The following is a 21,065-nucleotide window of genomic DNA, read 5'->3' on the forward strand; positions in this document are numbered from 1 at the left end:
TTGCAATAAAAGGACAAAGCATATCTCAGTCCTCCAGACTGAAGAGGGATATCACGTCGTGATAGGTGGGAAAGTGGCTTTGATTTTCAGTTTGTGGGTTCTGAATCTACTGTAAAGAAGGAATATAGTCTGGGAATCTGAATTAATTGTTGTCCTTACCTCAATGAGACAGAACACTATGATCAAAATCATCACTACTACAGTCACAGATATTGCCAAGATGAGTTTGTTGTTATAGCCATAGCCTGGAACTTCTTTTGTGAGCTAAAAAAAAGGGAAAGAACAATTTTTTTAGAAAACAGAGATAGGATGAAAGTTAACTATTCTTTAACGACTCTAAAACCCCATTCTTTCCGATGAATCGCTTATAGGTTCTTAAGGAATATACCAAATCTAATGTGATATGTAATCTTAATCATTAGCATTTTCTTCAAGACTTGATGTATCTTGTATGTTAGGTCCTCTTTTTGTCTCCTCTGGGAACAGCGGCACTGTTTCCTAAATGAGCAAAGTGGCAGATCACTGCCTTAGCCAAAATTATGTGGCCAAGACAAGACCCGGACTAGGAGCCCCCGGTCCTTGTGCTTGGGTCCATGTCCTAAACCACCTAAATGTCGAGACCCCACATTTGGGGATTTATCCTCACCTCCCTTGACTCCTGCTCTCTCTGTTCACTCTGGACTTCTGTGCTCTCATTGATATAATTCTCATTTTTCCATTGGTCCGTATCCCACTCTGCCTTGGACACCTTTACTTCTTGCTGCTCGCTGAGAAGCTTCATCAGGAGGCCTGTTCTGGAGATGAGCTTGGCACAGGCCAGCTGCACCTGGGTCTCAGAGCAGTCCATTTTCAAAGTCCGGATAACATGAGAAATGAGCCTTCTCACATCATTGCTGGGGATGAGGGACTGTAGCTGCTGGTTTAACTGAATTTCAAACAGATCACCTGAGGACGAGAGCTTTGACACAGTGAAGCCTGTGGCTTTTGGGGGCAAGCCAGTGCCCGCATTGTGGTATTCCCGTTGTGTATCATTGGTTTGTTTAACTGTCGGCATAGAGTTGTCTGCAGTAACAGTAGAATTAGCAGTGGAAAGATTCTTACGGTCTGTGAATTCAGGGAGGGTTTGTTCTGGCATAGTAGTGTTTCCTGTAGAAATATTTTCTTCAGAAACATGTTGAGCAGTAGTGTTCTCTACAGTAGTGTTTTCTCTGTAAGTTCCTGAAGGAGCAAATAATTCTGGAAAAGGATTTTTCTGAGGACTCAGTTCTCCCGGAGATGAAAAATCCTCTCGTGAAGGGGAATTTATGAGGCTCCTGACTGCAGAGGATGGAGGCCTCTTTGCAAGCAGCTGTCTATTACTGAGTGAACTTTCCTTTCTGGACTTTCGATTCAGTTTGGCCTTGGGTGTTCTGTGGACCACACGGGAGCGACTTTTATGAAAGCGGTGTGTCTTTCTGGGGAGTGAGGCTGGTCTGAAAGCCTTCATATTTCTAACTCTAGCATTTGCATCTTCTAAAACAAAAATGGTGTACGTTAAGTCTTTTGATTCTTTTTTCACGTCAGGTGGGGATTTTGGAGCGGGGGTGGCAGAAGGCCTGCCCAAAGAGTATTGCTTCAGGAAAGAAGAGACCGCTGCCTTGTGCTCATCTACGAACGAAGGCTCTGTATTGAAGGAGCTTCCCACTAATTTGCTGGGCCTGTGCGCCACGGGAAGCTCCCCTGGGGATGGTCTCCTGAGCCTTCTTTCCTTGGGAGCGGGGGTGGCAGAAGGCCTGTCCAAAAAGTATTGCTTCATGAGAGAAGAGACCGCTGCCTTGTGCTCATCTATGAACGAAGGCTCTGTATTGAAGGAGCTTCCCACTAATTTGCTGGGCCTGTGCGCCACGGGAAGCTCCCCTGGGGATGGTGTCCTGAGCCTTCTTTCCTTGGCCATGTTCTCCACAGATGGCTGGGCGCTCTGTTTCCTCTGGATGTTCTGACGTCTCAGTTCTTTTAAGTGCCTTTTCCGTATGCCCTTTGGGCCCTTGATGACCTTTTTCACTCTCAGGAACTTTTTCCCCACACTCTCAACCTCGTCTAGGCTCTTCTCCTGCGGTTGGGCAGTTTCCAATTTCTTTGGAAAGATTTGACGTTTAAACTTGGGACCTAAAAGGCTGGAATGTATAAGCATGGCCATTTTTTCTTTCTTTTTCACGTCATCAATTTTTTCCTGAATTTCTGCATCTACCAAATTTTCCAGAAAGTAGAGTTTTCTCAGTTTATTCTTGTAAGTTGAATTGTTGGATCCAGGTTTAAGAGAAGGGTCCCCTGTGTCGTTCATCGAGTGACCCACGGGCTTGTCTCCCTCTTGCACATTTGAAAACAGAAGTTTAATGAACGGTAACAGCGTCGATTCTACGTCTTCTAGATTGCCCTCCGAGAAATAAGGCAATATGTAATTCAGTGCACTAATGACATCACTTTCGTCATTGAAGTCTAGCTGCTCGTTCATAAAGGCTGACAAACTGACACGATCTATGTCTGAGGACGCCTTCTCTGGCTCAATAGTCAGCTCCGTGCTGGCGCTCTTCTTTCGAGCTGTCAATACCTTCATGAATGATCCTTCTGCCTTCCTTAGGTATACTTCCTGATCTGTCGAAGAAGAAGAAGAGATGAGTTTTGATAATGAAAGACTGACAGCACAGCTCTTTGTCAATGCACAGTCATACGTCCCAGTCAAGCAAATTAAGAATCAGCAAATACTCGAGCGCCATTTAGAGAGGAGACGAACTCAAACTTGGACCCACGATTGGCAACAACAAAAGGACAAAAAGATGTGTTTTGAAAAAGTAGCTATTTCCTCAGAACATTCCACAGTGTGAATAAGTATATTTAGAGTTATTCCATTGGTCCCTAAGGGCCGATTGCCCAGGCCTCAAGAAAAGCCAAGGCCGGAAGATACTCGGCTAAACTGTGTGCAGCTCTAGTGCGACTCCTGGCATTCACATACCCCACCCTGTCCTGCTTCGGGGGCAGAGGGAGCGCGAGTCTTCCTCCTTCTACGTCTTCAGTGGGCTTGAGTTCTTGCTACCATCACATATGCCCGGGACAACACCCGTCACCAGCAGGTCCTCATCTGGACACGCCCTCTCCGCCCACCCACCAATTCTTTTGCTTGGTCCCTGCTCCCATATATCGCACCTCCCGTAACATAAGCTCTAGACAGAAAAAACTAAACACAAGACCCGCTAAGTCCACCCTGGTTCTTTGCTTAAATTTGGGCAGAGATGTGGGGTATAGGTTAAGAGATTTTCCAGGTATGAGAGAGATGCCACTGTGGGGCGTTCAAAAAAAATCAACGGAATGATACTTGAGGTTTTAAAATGCAGAAGGGATAAAGAAACTTTGGTCAAATGCCTACTTTGCTTTCATTTCCTTTCATTTCCAGATTTCTAGCTTTACTGAGAGAACCATCCAGAGCTTCCAACTACATGAAGGTCAAGCGTACAGCTTGTGTCCACTGAACAGCACTGTGCAGCTGGGTTTTTCCAGAAGAATTAAAAGTATTTTTAGTGGTGCTGGTGAGAGTCGGAGGAGGAGGTGATAAAGGTCACGAGAGAGGAGGAGCAGTGGGCTGGCGGAGCACCCAAAACGGGAGAGGAGACTCGAGTGCTTGGCTAAGGCACCTCTGATCTCATTTTTCCTCGCCTGTCAAAGGAGATAAAAAAAAAAAATGCCTATTCTGCCCACCTCTAAGGGAGACGGGAGTAAGATAATTGGTAAAACATTGTTTTGGAAAATAAGCAACACCACTTATAGAAGTAGCAAAGTGTAATTTATGCTGTGCCCTAGACCATTGACAGGGACCCATATTCAAGCTATCCAGGTGCAAAAGCACATTTTGGAAGTCACCAAGTTAGTGCCAATAAAACCTAAGAACAGAAAAATACCTAAAAGCACCCGTGTTTTGGATAGAAAAGCTTAAGATTCAGAACAAGAGTTGGACAGCCCAAGGATAGAAGAGCCCTCTCATCCGTTAGAACGGTTGGGTAGCAGCTTCTGGTTAGGGCACAGAAACACAGAGGCTCCAAATAAAACTTTTTCAGAAATCAGCATCACTTGTACTCTTACACACTTATAAAAACAACAAAATAAACAAAAAGGTATCTCCACCTGTCCTATAAGACAAAGGGCACCTGAGACCTAACGCACGTAAAATCAGCTTATAAGCTGTGATGCACTATGTGAACAGGTTTTCATTTGGGGGTAGTTGACTTAATAATGTAACTGAGAATCTGACTTTTAACAAAGGAATAGTTCTTAGAAATTTAGGGATCTGAACTCTGAATGAGTAAAAATAATGCAATGACATCATTAGTTTAAAAATTTACCATTGTTAGGGTGCCTGGGTGGCCCAGTCAGTTAAGCATCCCTTTGGCTCAGGTCATGATATCACAGTTCAGCCCCGCATGGGGCTTGCTGCTGTCAGTGTAGAGCTTGCTTCGGATTCTCTGTCCCCCTCACTCACTCTCTGCCCCTTCCCAGCTCACGCACGTGAATGCTCTCTCTCTCAAAAATGAATAAACATTAAAAAAAATTATCATTGTTGATTAAAAATAAAAGTTAAACCACAAATAAAATAAAAATTTACAAATTTATCATCAGGCAATTAGGACTTACCACAACGTGTGCCATTTGTCAGACATGCACTGTCACAACGTAGCTTGACTGTCTTACAGACAACCTCAATAGTATTTTTAAATTGGCAGAGACAGCAGGCCATACGGCTAGGTAAAATCCTATAAATGGAAACACAGACAATTAAATTAGTGGTAAAGGAGTTACTTGAGTAGGTAGAAGAGGCGGGCCAAAGTCATCACAGGGCTTTGCAAAAAGGAATTCTTGAGGCACATGGCCTGGATGGTTGGGTAGGGACCAGTTGGCCAACTGCTGCTCTTGAATATTATAAATACACAGATAGAAGGACAGAGGTGCCCAACGGAAAGGTAAGGATGACATGGGGTATGGTACCCTTAGAATGAGATAGAGATTAGAACTGGGTGACACTGATCAGTAGTTTAATACACAGGTAACTCCTTCCAAGCCAAAAGTCTCACTTCGGGTTGAGAGCACACAGAAAGAGGGTAGACTTCTAAGAGTTTGAATAAATCTGAAATATGGCCCATACTGAGGATAAAAAGCAATCAACTTTGGCTCAGGTCATAATCTCGTGGTTCATGGGTTTGAGCCCCACATCAGGCTCTGTGCTGAGAGCTCGGAGCCTGGAACCTGCTTCAGATTTAACTTCCTCTCTCTCTACCCCTTCCCTGATCACTCTCTGTGTCTTAAAAATAAATAAATGTTAATTTTTTTTTTTAAAAAGCAATCAATCAAAAACTAATCCATAATCTACACAAATGCTACAATTAGCAGACAAGGACATTTAAAAAAGTTATTATAACAGTATTTCATATATGGAAAAAACCCCATGCCTCTCCTTAACTCAATGAATTGTGCAACAACTTCAAGTGGCCTAATATATGTATACTTAGAGTCCACGAAGGAGAGGAGATATAAAAAAAATTTGAAAAACTAATAGCCCCCACATTTCCAAATAAGTAAACCCTATAACCTCACAAATCCAGCAAGGTCAATGAAATCTGAGCACAACATGGATTAAACTACATGTTTAGTTTAATCCATTAAACACGGATAAAACTACACCACGGCACATGATAATCAAACTGGTCAAAGCCAGTGATAAAGAGCAAATCTTAAAAGCAGCCAAAGGAACAAAACCACACATGACACACAGAGCAACAAAGATATAACAATGACAACATATTTCTTGTTGGAAATAATGTAAGCCAGAACTCGGTGGGGCAACATCTTTCAGGCAGTGAAAAGGAGAGGGGGACCAAATAGCCATCAAGCTAGAATTCTATACCCAAATCTTTCAAAAATAAAAGCAAGATAGACTATCTGAGACATACAAGAGCTGGAAGAATTCATCATTAGCAGGCTTACACTGTAGAAATGCCAAAGGAAGTATTTTTTTAAATGTTTATTTGAGAGACAGAGAGAGAGGGCACGTGCAGTATGCGTGTACAAGGGGGAAAGAGCACTGAGGAGACAGAGAATCCCAAGCAAAGCCCAACGCGGGACTTGAGCTCACAAACTGTGAGATTATGACCTGGGCCAAAATCAAGAGTTGGATGCTTAACTGACTGAGCCACCCAGGTGCCCCTAAAGAAAATATTTTTAAGCAGAAGGAAAAGGATAGCAGACGGAAATGTGGATCCACACAAAGGAATGAAGAACATTAGAACTGGTAACTATATAGGTTATGATTTCACTTCACTATATGTATGTATATCATTTCACTATATGATTTCACTTATATGTAGAATCTCAGAAAAAAACAAACAAACAAGGGGTGCCTGGATGGGCTAAGTCAATGAAGCATCCTACTCTTGATTTCGGCTCAGGATCTCAGGGTCGTGAGATCGAGCCCTGTGTCAGGCTCCACGCTCAGCATGGATTAGCTTAAGATTCTCTTAAGATATTCTCTCTCTCCCTCTCTCTCTCTCTCTCTCTCTCCTCTGCCCCTTTTCCCAACTTGTACACTCTGTCTCTAAGATTTAAAAAAAAAAACAAACACCAAAAACCATAAGATACCTAGGAATAAACCTAATCAAAGAGGTAAAAGATCTGTATGCTGAAAACAATAGAACGCTTATGAAAATAAATTGAAGAAGACGAAAGAAATGGAAAAACATCCCATGCTCAAGGATTGGAAGAACAAATATTGTTAAAATGTCTATACTACTCAAAGCAAACTACACATTCAATTCAATCCCTATCAAACACCAGTATTTTTCACAGAGCGAGAACAAACAATTCTAAAAGTTGTATGGAACAAGAAAAGACCCCGAATTATAATGTTGGGAAAAAACAAACAAACAAAGCTGGAGGCATCATGATTCTGGACTTCAAACTGTATTACAAAGCTGGAATCATCAAGACAGTGTGGTACTGCACAAAAACAGACACATAGATCAATAGAATAGAATAGAGAACCGAGAAATGGAGCCACAAATATATGGTCAACTAATCTTCGATAAAGCAGAATATCCAATGGAAAAAAGATAGTCTTCGCAATAAATGGTGTTGGGAAAACTGGACCGTAACATGCAGAAGAATGAAACTAAACCACTTTTTTACACCATACACAAAAATAAATTCAAAATGGATGAAAGACCTAAATGTGAGACAGGAAACCATCAAAATCCTAGAGGAGAACACAGGCAGAAACCTCTTTGATCTCAGCTAAAGCAACTTCTTACTAGAGACACGTCTCCAGAGGCAAGGGAAACAAAAGTACAAATGAACTACTGAGGAGTGCCTGGGTGGCTTAGCGGGTTGAATGCCTGACTCTTGGTGTTGGCTCAGGTCGTGATCTCAGGGTCGTGGATTGAACCCCGCATCAGGATTCTCTCTCCACTTGAGATTCTCTCTCTCCCTCTCTCTCTGCTCCCCCCCATGCATACATGTATGTGTGTGTCCATGTTCTTAATTAATTAATTAATTAATAGGGGCACCTGGGTGGCTCAGTTGGTTAAGTATCTGACTTGGCTCAGATCATGATCTTACAGTTCGTGAGTCTGAGCCCCGTGTCAGGCTCTGTGCTGACAGCTTGGAGCCTGGAGCCTGTTTCAGATGCTGTGTCTCCCTCTCTCTCTCTGCCCCTCCCCTGCTTGCACTCTGTCTCTCTCTCTCAAAAATAAACGTAAACAAACAAACAAACAAACAAACATTTTTTTAAATGAATTATTGGGACCTCATCAAGATAAAAACCTTCTGGGGCACCTGGGTGTCTCAGTCGGTTAAGCTTCTGACTTCAGCTCAGGTCATAATCTCACGGTTTGTGAGTTCGAGTTCTGCATCGACTCTCTGTTGACAGTGCGGAGCCTGCTCAGATCCTCTGTCTCCCTCACTCTCTGCCCCTACCCCACTCTTGTGCTCTCTCTCTCAAAAACAAACATCCATGAAAAAAAGATAAAAAGCTGTACAGCAAAGGAAACAATAAACAAAATTAAAAGGCAACTGATGAAATGGGAGAACATATTTGCAAATGACATAATCTGATAAAGGGCTAGTATCCAAAATATATAAAGGACTCAACACCCAAAAAATCAAATACATAATCCAGTTAAGAAAAGGGCAGAAGACATGAATAGACAGTTTTTCAAAGAAGACATCCGGAAGGCTAACAGACACATGAAAAGATGCTCAATATCACTCATCATCAAGGAAATACAAATCAAAATCACAATGAGATACCACCTCACATGTGTCAGAATGGCTAAAATTAATAACTCAGGAAACAACAGATGTGGAGAAAGGGGAACCCTTCTGCACTGCTGGTGGGAATGCAAACTGCTGTAGCCACTCTGGAAAACAGTATGGAGGTTTTTAAAAAGTTAAGAATAGAACTACCCTACAACCCAGCAATTGTACTACTAGGCATTTAACCAAAGGGTACAAAAATGCTGATTTGAAGGGGCATGTGCACCCAATGTTTATAGCAGCACTATCAACAATAGCCAAAGTATGGAAAGAGCCCAAATGTCCATTGATGGATGAATGGATGAAAGATGCGGTGTATATATATACAATGGAGTATTACTTGGCAATCAAAAAGAATGAAATCTTGCCGTTTGCAACTACATGGATGGAACTGGAGGGTATTACGCTAAGTGAAATTAGTCAGTGAAAGACAAAAATCCTATCACTTCACTCATATGAGGACTTTAAGAGACAAAACAGATGAACATAGGGAAGGGAAACAAAAATAATATAAGAACAGGGAGGGGGACAAAACAGAAGAGACTCATAAATATGGAAAACAAACTGAGGGTTACTGGAGGGGTTGTGGGAGGGGGGATGGGCTAAATGGGTAAGGGGCACTAAGGACTCTACTCCTGAAATCATTGTTGCACTATATGCTAACTAATTTGGATGCAAATTTTAAAAAATAAAAAATAAAACAAGGTAAAAAATAAACAAAAAATAAACAAAAAACCAAATGAATGAATAAACAACAACAACAAAGAGAAAACACTTGTAAATACGGAGAACAAACTGGGGATATGGACAAAATGAGTGAAAAGGGTTAAGAGGTACCAACTTGCAGTTATAAAATAAATAAGTCACCAGATGAAAAGTACAGCATAGGGAATATAGTCAATAATACTGTAATATACTTATTGTGGTGAGCATTTCATAATGTATATAATTGATCACTGTGTTGTGAGCATTTCATAATGTATATAAAAGATCACTGTGTTGTACACCTGAAACTAATTTAATATTACATGATCTATATATACTTCAATAAAAGAGATAATTGAGGGGCACCCAGGTGGCTCAGTCAGTTAAGCATCTGACTTCAGCTCAGGTCATGATCTCATAGTCTGTGATTTCAGGCCCCACATCAGGCTCTGTGTCTACAGCTCAGAGCCTGGAGCCTGCTTCAGATTCTGTGTCTCCCTCTCTCTCTGCCCCTCCCCCACTTGCACTCTGTCTCTCTCAAAAATACAAAAATAAAAAAAGATAACTGACTATTTAAACAAAAAAAATAATATGGTGTGCTAAAAGTAAAATGTATGAAAACAATAGCACAAAGGTCAGGAGGGGAACAATGGAAGTACACTATTTATTGTAAGGTTCTTATACTATTCATGAAATCATATAATATCATTTGAAGATAGACTGTGATAAGTTAAACATGAACACTACAAACCATTAAACAGCTACTAAAATAACAAAACCTGAGTTGTAACTATTTATCCCCCCACCAAAAAATAATAAAACGTACTAAATCAACCCAAGAGCAGGAAGAAGAAGAAAAAGAAAAAGAAAAGAAACAAAGAACAGATGGGATACATAGAAAAGAGTAGACAGTAGCTTTAAATGTAAGCATATAAATAATTACATTAAATATAAATGGTATAATCACCTAATTAAAAGATAGAGTTGTCATACTGGATAAAAAAGCAAAAGCCAACTATATGCTGTCTATAAGATTCATCTTCAATACAAAGATATAAGTAGGTTAAAAATATGGAAGAAATTATGCTTTGCTAACACTAATCAAACGAAACCTTGAGTGGCTATATTTACTATAGGACAAAGTCAATTTCAAAGCAAAGATATTACCAGGGATAAATGAGGTTATTCCATTGTGATAGAAATGTCAACTATTAGAAAAGACATAACTTAAGAATTTATGTATCTGATAATAGAACTTCCAAATATATTAAGGAGAATAGGAAAGAGAGACACATAAGCACTCAATTATAGTTGGAGATTTCAATATCCCTCTCTCAATAATTGACAGAAAAAATATATAGAAAATGAGTAATGATACATCAGACTTGAAAAATACTACCAACCTACTTGACCTAGTTGACATTTATAGAATACTCCACACCAAATCAGCAGACTACATATTTTCTTTCAAGTGGACACATAATATTTATCAAAATAGGCCATATTCTCATCTATTACCAGAATTCATTGGCTATAAAACAAGCCTCAATAAATTTAAAAGGATTTCAGTCATCCAACATATTGTTCTGTGACCACAATGGAATTAAATAACAAATTAACAGATCTGTAAAATCTCCAAATATTTAGAAACTAACCAACACACTCCTAAGTAACCCTATTGGTCAAATAAGTCAAAATGGATATTAGAAACTATTTTGTACCAACTGAAACTGAAAACACAACATGTCAACATGTGGGATGTTGCTCATATAGTATTCATCTTCCCCAGTGTCCACTTTTAAGAAACTAGAAAAAGAAAAGGAAATTCATCACTGAGTAAGGAGAGAAAATGGAATGATAAAGATCAAAGCAGAAATTTTTGAAAAGGAAAACAAAAATAGAGAAGTCAGTGTAATGAAAAGGCACTTTTTAGAGAAGATAAGTAAAACTGATAAACTTCTGGCCAGATTTATCAAGAAAAGACAAGAGAAGACACAAATTATCAATATCAAAAATGAGAGGAATGACATCACTACAATTCTACAGATACTAAAAGGATAATGAGGGATTATTATAAAATACTTTATGTCAATAACTTCAAGATGAAATAGATTCCCTGAAAGACATGAACTACTCAAAAAAATAAAGTATGTAATTTAAGTAGCACTATTACAAAAATAAAATCTGTAGTTTAACACTTTCTCACAAAGAAAGCTTCAAGCCCACATGGCTTCACTGGTGAATTCTAGCAAACATTTAAGGAAAAAATAATGCCAATTCTGCACAAACTGTACTAGAGAATTGAAGAGAGGGGAATACTTCCCAACTCAATTTTAAGGCCAACATTCACCTTATGAAAAATAGATAAAGACATTAGAAGAAAGGATAGATAGAAGATCTCATATACTGCTGGCTGGAATGCAAAATGGTACATCCACTTTAGAAAACAGGTAAGCAGTTTCTTAAAAAGTTAAATATACACTCAGCATATGATGTAGCAATCCTGCCATTAGGTATTTTACCACCTGCCCCCCTCCCCCAATGAAAACATATGCTCACACGAAGACCTGCATGTAAGTGTTTTAAGCAACTTTATTCATAAAGGCCAAAAAGCTAGAAACAACTCAAATGCCCATTAACTGATGAATGCATAAACAAACTGGTATATCCTCATAACTGCAATACTACTCGGCAATAAAAAGGAAATGAACTACTGACATGTGCAAAAACATGGATGAGTCTCTGGGGTGCCTGGGTGGCTCAGTCAGATAAGTGACCGACTTTGGCTCAGGCCATGATCTCATGTTCCGCAGGTTCATGCCCTGTATTGGGCTCTGTGCTGACAGAGCCTGGAGCCTGCTTCGGGTTCTGTGTCTCTCTCTCTCTCTCTGCCCCTCTCCTGCTTATGCTCTCTGTTTCTCAAAAATAAATAAACGTTAAAAAAGTTAAAAAAAAAAACAAACATGGATGAATCTCAAAAGGATTATGCTGAAAGGAACCAATCACAGAAGACTGCATACTGTATGATTTCATTTATTTATTTTTTTTAATGTTCATTTATTTTTGAGAGAGAGAGAGAGATGGAGTGCAAATGGGGAAGGGGTAGAGAGACAGGGAGACACAGAATCCGAAGCAGGCTCCAGGCTCTGAGCTGTCAGGACAGAGTCCGATGCAGGGCTTGAACTCACAGACCGCGAGATCATGACCTGAGCTGAAGTCGGACGCTTAACTGCCTGAGCCACCCAGGTGCCCCTTGTATGATTTCATTTATAAGACACTGTAGAAAAGGCAAAACTATAGGGACAAAAATTAGGTTGGTGGTTGCCAGGGCTGGTGGTGAGAAAAGGGGATTGGCTGCAAAGGCACATAGGGGCCTTTTGGGGTGACAGAAACATTCTACGTCTCAAATGTGGTGGTGGTTACATAACTACACGTTTGTCAAAACTCATCAAACTGTATGCTTAAAAAGAGTAAATTTTATACCTCAATAAATCTGACTTAAGAAAACAATAAAACAAATCTAAGTAAACAACTAAGTGAAAATACACATAAGAAAAATCAACTTACAGTGTTTCCAATTCAACGGTCATCATGAGGATGCTCTCAACTGTTGTAAGTGACACCTGTGTTGATCCCATGTCTCTGAAGGAGAAAGCCCAAACATGCGTGATTTGAACCCAAGGATAAAAATTCTGTACCTAAAAAGATACTTAGCAACATGTGATTACTTCAATTCTGGCTTCTTTGTCAAGTCAGCTCAAGAGTTTTCTTGCTATGGACAATAATTTCAGAAAGCTCCCAATGAAGACATTTTATGTGCATCATCAAATTAATCACCTTGGTGCTCAACAGTACAATCCTTTTTACTCTTATCCTCATTTTCATTCTCAATTGCATCCACCTCTCTTGATTAGTCTTTTTTTCTTTTAATATACACCTTACTCCACTTTCCACTTTGAGATAAATGGTATTTCTACCTACATCTACAAGTCCCATGTCTGTTATGTGTTCTTCAATACTACTCCTTCCTCTGCAGGCTATCTTGCCCATATACGTTTTTTCTTTGCTAATAATGCTTATTTCAATAACCCAGTTAAAATTTAAATTACGACTTTTTAACCAAAACGCAAAATACTTAATCTTTTGATGACAACAAAAAAGATCAGAAATCATCTCATGAGCCATGAGATTGTTGCAATACTTACAAATATTTTAATGCTGGCAACTTAAAAAGATAGGAATCTTCAACAGTTGACAGAGGGTTACGACTGATAATTCTGAAAAATGCAATGGAATTAAAATTATCTGCATTTCCAGTAATGACTACCATGAAAGTTTATGTTCATTTTGGGGGTATGGAACTGGAAGGTGAAAACTAATCATTTTCTGCCTTTGCCTATAAATCACCCTTAGATTCTGTAAAGCACTCTTCCTTTGGGAACTACCCAGCTCTCTGGACGATAAAGTGGAGAACAGAAAGAGGAAAAAAAAAAAATTTTTTTTTTTACGTGGACAGCAAAGCAAAGATATGCCAAAGAACTTTTTGGGCTGAAAATCCTAGAAGTGACTATGCTGGTAGGAAGCCCAGGCTCTGTAGGAAATACTGTTTCTAGTGTCCTCTGTAATTCTAGGTGCTTTTCCTTTATCTCTAGAAATGTAAAAAATTCCACAGTTTAAAACACCCGGTTAAAGACAAAAATAGGACCAATTCCTCAGTTTGGGGGCCAAAGACAAAGGGATTAATCTAAGAGGAAATGGTGAAAGCTATACCCCCACCATGTGTATTCTCCTATGACAGCCTTTGTTAGGTGGCATATGATCCCGTTTCCTTATCCATCTCCTGGACTGCCAGCTCCTTGAGGGCAGGGACCATACTCTATTGTCATTTTTGTCCCTGTGCCTGACAGAGTGCTTGTTATTTACTAGTTACTTAGTGAAGGCTTGTTGAATAAATAACTTTTTGTCACTGCTTGACACAAGTTTTTATTCCAAAATGCCGAGTAGATTTTCTTCTCAGTTCTTTACAGCAAAAATAAAGTGAAGGAAACAGGAAGAAAGAAAAGAAAATCTGCCTTTAGGTTGACTCTGCTCAAGAATCATCACTGTACTTTTGCAAAATTATAAGGATAATCATCACAACCAATACTATTGAGCCATAGGGCATCTGTGATCAGCATTTCACATTTAAACCTCACAATAACCTTATGTGATAGATACATCATTACCCCATTTTACAAGTGAGGAAACTGAAGTACAGAGAGGTTGTATAATTTGTCCCAGTTTGTCAAGCCAGTCAAGAAGCAGAGCTGGAATCTGAACTCAGTTCTGACTCCAAAGCCTGTATTTAACTTGTATGAAAAAAAAAGGGGGTTTAAAATAGCCGTTACCTTAAACTTAACTTTGAGAGCATTAAATATAGAAACACTTTGCTGAACTTCATCTCTCCATCTGGGAGAGCTTCTCTAAGAATTACATTTTCTATTTTTATTCCTTTCCTCTAATCATCTCTCATGATTAAGTATTTAATTAGCCTGTGATCATTGAGACTTTAGAGATTTCATTTTTTATTTTTGTATTCTATTTTTTGAGAGAGAGAGTACAAGAGTGTGAGTGAAGGAGAGGCAGAGGAAGAGAGAGAGAGAGAATCCCAAGCAGGCTCCATGCCCAGTGCAGAGCCTGACATGGGGCTTGATCCCATGACCGCAAGATCATGACCTGAGCCGAAATCAAGAGTCAGGCAGTTAACTGAGCCACCCAGGTGCCCTGAGACTTTAGACATTTTAAAGCCCTGTTACAGGTGAATCAGTGAAAATGAGAAAGGAAGGACGTCTGAAAATTCATCCTTCCGTAAAAGCAACAACAACAACAAAAAACTAGCAAAAATGGTCAAAATCAACTTTCTCAGAACTTTGGAAATTTTAACCAATGGGCTTGCAGCAACCCGGAGAGCATTTATTAAAGAAAAAATTACTAATTTCTATGAGAACAGTGAGCTCTGTTGTTTTAACTTGTCCTCAACCTCTGCTCTCCATCGTGATGGTAGCCTTAAAAATTGCCCACATCCCAGGGGAACAGAAGGGAGCTCAAGTTCCTTAAAGCCTCGTTCCCAAGGAACAAACTGTCATTGTTTTACCTGTCTAGTGGGGTCCCTAAAAAACTTCACTTGAAAGCCTTGCCCTTGACCTCACTGAGAACTGCACAGTGCTAAAATAGCCTCTTCCCAAGGGGCATTTTTTGAAAACAATTATAGATAAATGTTTTAATCTGGCAGCTATGTGAGGCAATTGATAACAAGACAAAAAATAGCCTAAACAAAAAGCCTAAAAGGAAAAAGCTGAGAAATGAGATGTCCATAGGGACTTTGAAATGCTCCAACATCTTCCTGGGTAACTAGAAGACCACAAGACATATTCCTGGGAATGTAGAAAAAAAACCTTAGCACTAATAAATGAGTTCAGCAAGGTTACAGGACACAAGATCAATATGTAAAAATTAGCTTTATTTCTATACATCAGCAATGACTATTCCAAAAATAAAATTAGAAAAACAATTCCATGTATAACAGTACTCAAAAGAACAAAATACTTAGGAAAACATTTAACCAAAGAAGTGCAAGAATCACACTAAAAACCACAAAACGTTGTTGAAAGAAATTAAAGAAGATTGAAATAAGTGTAAAGATATGCCATGTTCACGGATCAGAAGAAAATATTGTTAAAATGGCACTATACCCCAAATTGAACTGTGGTTTCAGTATAATCCCTATCCAAACCCCAACTGACTTCTTTCCAAAAATTGGCAAGCTAATTCTAAAATCTGTATGTCAATTCAAGGGACCGAGAATAGCCAAAATGATCTTTTTAAAAAAAAAAAAAAGTTTATCTATTCATTTTGAGAGACAGCGAGCATACACACCCGTGCAGAAGAGCAAACATGAGCGAGTGTGAGTGGGGAAAAGTGTGAGCAGGGGAGGGGCAGAGGGAGAAGGAGAGGGAGCATCCCAAGCAGGCTCCATGCTGTCAGTGCAGATTGCAACACGGGGTTCCATCTCACAAACCATGAGGTCATGACCTGAGCTGAAATCAAGAGCCGGCCACTTAACCAACTGAGCTACCCGGGTGCTCCAAAACGATTTTGACACAGAACAACAAAATGGGAAGACTCACACGCCCTGGTTTCAAAACCTACTTCAAAACTACAGTAATCACGGTGTGGTACTGGCAAAAGAACAGACATGTAAGTTGATGGAACAGAACTGACAGTCCAGGAACAAATCCTCACATTTATGGCCCACTGATTTTCAACAAGGGTGCCAACACCATTCAACGTGGGAAGACTAGTCTTTTCAAATGATGCTGGGACAACCGTATATCCCCATACAAAATAATGTAGTTGGATTCCTACACTTCACACCATATATAAATATTAACTCAAAATGAGTCAAAGACCTAGAAGGAAGAGCTCAAGCTATAAAACTCTCAGGAGAGAAATCTTTATGACCTTGGATTTAGGCGACGGTTTCTTAGACATGACACAAAAAGCACAACAAACCAAAGGAAAAATAGATAAACTGGACTTTATTTAAAAATAAAAAAACAACCCAAAACTATCATATGTCTGATACAAGTCTAGTATCCAGAACATCCAGAATATATAAAGAACTCTTAAAACTCAGTGAAAAGACAAATAATCAAATGTTTAAATGGGTAAAGGATTTGAAGAGACATTTCGCCAAAGAAAATACATGAATGGCCAATAAGCACATGAAAAGATGCTCAATGTCTTAGGTCATTAGGGAAATATAAATCAAAGCTACAATGAGATAGTACTCTACACTCACTAAGATGGCTATGATCGAACAGAGAGACAATGATAAGTGGTAGCAAGATTTGGGGAAACCAGAATCTTCATACATTGGTGGGAATGTAAAATGGTGTAGTCACTGTGGAAAACAGTTCGGCAGTTCCTCAAAAGGGTTAAATATAGAGTTACTACATGACCCAGCAATTCCACTCTTAGGTATGTACCCAAGAGAATTAAAAACATATGACCACACAAAAACTTGTACATGAATACTCATAGCAGCATTATTCACAATAGCCAAAAAGTCAAAATAATCCAAATGTCCAATAACTCACGAATGGATGAACAAAATGTGACTGGAGCACCTGGGTGGCTCAGTCGGTTAAGCATCTGACTTTGGCTCAGGTCGTCATCTCACAGTTCATGAGTTCGAGCTCTACATCAGGCTCTGTGGTTTTGGATCCTCTGTCCCCCTCTCTCTCTGCCGCTTCCCCGCTTGTGTGTGCGCTCTCTTTCAAAAATAAATAAACATTAAAAAAAGGAATGAAGTACTGAAACATGCTACAACCGGATAAATCTTGAAGCCAACAAGCCATGTGAAAGAAACTAGACACACATTTCTATGAAATGTCCAGAATAGGCAAATCCATAGGGGCAGAAGGTAAATTAGTTGTTGCCAGGGGCCTGGGAGGAGGGGGGAATGGGGAGTAAAGGCTGATGGGTATGGTATTTCTTTCGAGGGGGGCAATGACAATGTTCTGGAATTAGCAGTGATTATTGTCTATCAAAGTATACCATTGGACTATATACTTTATAATGTTGCATATTCTATTATGCGGACTATATCTCAATTTGAAGAAAAAAAAAAAAAAGAACCATGTTGTGATAAATAGAGAACCAGTTGCCAGAAGATCAAACATGTTAGTAGGTGGAGAAAAGGGGAGCGAAGATTCAAACTCTTCCACCACGGAGGTCAGAGGGAGTTAGCGGTGCGGCTGGGAGCCATGCATTTTTGTTCTTGCCTTGGAAACTCCCCTATTCTTCCTATTCCAGCCCCTTCTTCTACGTTTTTTCAGGCCCATTAACATGTCGGGTTTGTGTAACACTAGTTAATATCCAGTCAGACGATGTTATGAAGAGAAAGAACGTGAGTGTCACATGTCTGGTTAAACACAGTTCCTCAACCTTGAGGCTCCGAATGTCCTTTGGCTTTGAAAAAATAAAAATGGCATTAATACCTACAAGCTTACTGGCGGGCTCTGTGCAAGTAACCTCTTCCACGTGTGTGTCTTCCCCTGCCCACTTCTCCCCCCCCCCCCCCCCGCCCCGCCCCCCTGGCTCCCTATTAAGAAAGACTATGAAGAATTATGCAGCCAAAACAATTTAGTAGTTTGTTATCCTTCCCCCAACTATCTCAGTGCTCTACCCCCACTGTCCCCCCCTCTTTCCTGGTAGCTCACCCATGGCCTTATACCCATCGGCTCGGTGCTTCCTCTTACCCAGGCAGCCCTCCTGCTGAGATGAATGCCCTGTGTTTATCTGTAGTGAAAACAAAATACAGGCCACTCCAAGTTATCCTATCTCCTCCTGTCTTTAGTGCCGCCTTCTCTTCATGGAGCTATTGTGCCCGAGCCAAGGGGAGAATGAGAACTGACCCGACAGGTTACATCTGCTGGACCGACAGCAATTGTCTTTCCACAGACTGCGATACGAACGAACGGTGGACGCTGCACTAGACATCATCTCCATTTCCGTTCAATTCCCTCATTTTACAGATAAAACGTGTGCTGACTCAGTCTATTGGCTTTTGGATATTCGTGGGCTTATCTTTATGGGAGTAAAACATAACAACAGTTATCCTCAAAGACTGTCTCATAATCAAAGTTGAAGAAATACTGTTCTAGATATTTTTTTGTTTTTTAAAAAACTCTATCTTATTTGAAGAGGAAAACTCAAGTATTTTTGCAAAAGCTTTCCGTTGCAGAGCAACGGGACAGACTAAAGGTAGCTCACAAAATAAGGGAACATTTCTTACGTGTTATTTTTTTTTTCTCCAAATTCTTCTACAGAGGTCCAGACAGATGGGCTACGTTTCCTTTCTATTAACTGAGGAGACAGAGAAGACTTGAGGACTGAAGCTTGTCACCACTGTCCTGAATGTACTGAAATCCTAACAGCTTTAGCTGAAAAAATGTCCAAAGCAGGCAGTGAAAATACATTTCAAATAGGACAGACTCCAAACTCTCTATGCTGGAATCCCAAGGCATGGAGGGAAAACTGGCTCCTTGGAGGAAAGCAGTTGAAGAAATAAGTAGAGTGATCTAGACCCTATTCCAGTATGTTTGAAGTACTTGGGGATAGAATAACCCCTTTCCTTTATTCATCTACATAGGTTCATGAGCCATGAGAACATGACTCCCCATGCGAAGCTCCTCAATACAAGACATCTAACGGCATCACGTAGATCCTCTCTCAGGGGTTGGGCGGGGGGAGGGGCGAAGCCTAAAGAATCTGAAATGGTGAGCCCATGTTTTAATTCAAGTTCTGAGAACAGCCTTGAAGAGGAGTTTCTGGCAGTGAGGAACAGCCCAAGAAGCAAGGGCCCCGGAATCAGGCAGACCTAGGTCTGAATTCTGGCTGTCACTTCCTGGTGAAGGGACTTAAGTAACGAACGTCTCCGAGTCTTTTTAGCAGCATTTACCTCATAAGGCAATTTGAGGATTAAAGGAAAGAGCATGTGCAAAGCACCTAGCATAAGGCTGGGCACAGAGTGGGTGCCTAGCAGTGACGATGTGATATTTGCACCAGGCGGTGAGCAGGAAGCCTGGGGATGCCCATAGGTGGCATGGCCAGGAGCTCCCGAAGCATAGGGAAAAGGAGCTCCCTGCTCGAAAGGTCCTATTCCAGTGAGAAGCTGACTCCAAGGGACGACGCCCAAAAGGCCGGTTGTCATTCAGGTCCTACCTAGTGCCAGGGAATGCGGAATTGTATTACTCGCGAAGCTTCTTAAGTGGTTCTGTCACTTATTGACAGTGTGAACCTAGGCAAGTCACCCGATGTCTCTGAGTTTCAACTTCCTCATCCCCAAAATGAGGATGATACTACCTGTATCACAAGAGTTGCTGGAAAAACGAAAATGAAGTGCCGTGTGAGGGGCCACATCCGGAGCATTTCCCACGTGCCAAGCTCTATTCTAAGAGTTTAAGACACACTGTCTTACTTGCAGCACAAGCGAAAGGTCTCAGCGTAGTGCCGGAGCGCAGTAAATACCTAACAGAGGTAGGTATTAAAGAAATGATATGGGGCAGAGGAGCAACTACCATGCTTCCCAGAGAAAGAAGATGCCTTGGCATATACGTGGGAAGAATCAGATGCAGCTGGGAGAAGAAAAGTAACAGTTGGGTATGACTATCGCAAAGCTTCTGAACTACCACACACGGAAAACAATAAAAGTTACCCTAAATCACCCCAAAAGGACAGCCCTGAGTTGTCATCTTCATCCTTAACGTTGATGCCTTTCTGAATCTGAGAAGAAGCTGTCAGGATTTCCAGTACATACCAAAAAGCGATGACAATATCCTGAAGTGTGTCAACTTGTGTGGGCACGCAGCCGTCTAAAAGGAAGCAGATGGCGGTTGACTGGGGGAGCGTTAGGGCGTCTCTGTGACTGCGGCTCGACTTTGCCTTCAGAGGGTGGCCACACCTACCTCAACGATATTCTCAACAATAATTCAAAAGGGGTAAGGCTTAGATTTTCCTTATTCTCCCTTAGAGCTTATGTTCTTGGCACAATACTGATGCACCACAGACGAGCCAGCATGTGAATGTGCTCTATCCCGATAAGGTACAGCCTTTCTACATCGTAGAGTCCTTCGGCTTCTAAACTCATGGAGCTCGTACTGTTAGAAGCAATGAAGTGAATTTTTTAAAATAAGCCATCGGTCTGCACCTGTGTAGGTGAATGAAGGAGAAGCACTTTAAAGTCAGGAAAAAAAAAGTATACTTAACATTTAGGATTATCAACCACTGTTGGTTTTCCATAATATATTTCATTCCTGATTTCATCTGAAAGAAATAGGATTATTACTACCATTCAAAAAGTGGTACCTTATTAATAAACTCTTGGCATGGCTTTGAGGTGGATTTCAGATTCAAAATAGACTTTACCACACCGCTAACGTGTTCACTCAGTGTTTATCAATAACTTAAGAGGCTTCATTCAAAAAACT

The 21,065-nt window shown here is 40.4% G+C and overlaps 1 protein-coding gene and 1 long non-coding RNA gene across 8 annotated transcripts in view; one reads left to right on the plus strand and one right to left on the minus strand.

The window, feature by feature from the left end:
• LOC144615176 (uncharacterized) overlaps positions 1–21,065 on the minus strand; it is a 49,470-nt gene that overhangs the window by 6,204 nt on the left and 22,201 nt on the right. For 5 of the 7 annotated variants that reach the window (XM_081794843.1, XM_081794842.1, XM_081794841.1 and 2 more), the window contains 5 exons: positions 13,239–13,310; positions 12,601–12,675; positions 4,660–4,778; positions 647–2,631; positions 160–264 (listed from right to left, as the gene is read on the minus strand). In XM_081794843.1, the coding sequence (XP_081650969.1) occupies positions 160–264; positions 647–2,631; positions 4,660–4,778; positions 12,601–12,675; positions 13,239–13,310 (2,356 nt within the window). The remainder of the gene's footprint in view (positions 1–159; positions 265–646; positions 2,632–4,659; positions 4,779–12,600; positions 12,676–13,238; positions 13,311–21,065) is intronic. The other 2 variants (XM_081794846.1, XM_081794844.1) reach the window with 2 other exon arrangements.
• LOC145715178 (uncharacterized) lies at positions 6,237–19,061 on the plus strand. The gene is made up of 2 exons (XR_014137200.1): positions 6,237–6,310; positions 18,906–19,061. It is a non-coding gene; the product is annotated as an uncharacterized LOC145715178 (long non-coding RNA).

This window comes from Panthera onca, assembly GCF_046562875.1.
Source record: "Panthera onca isolate mPanOnc1 chromosome E1 unlocalized genomic scaffold, mPanOnc1 haplotype 2 h2.Chr16_ul_6, whole genome shotgun sequence".
Taxonomy (NCBI): Eukaryota; Metazoa; Chordata; class Mammalia; order Carnivora; family Felidae; genus Panthera; species Panthera onca.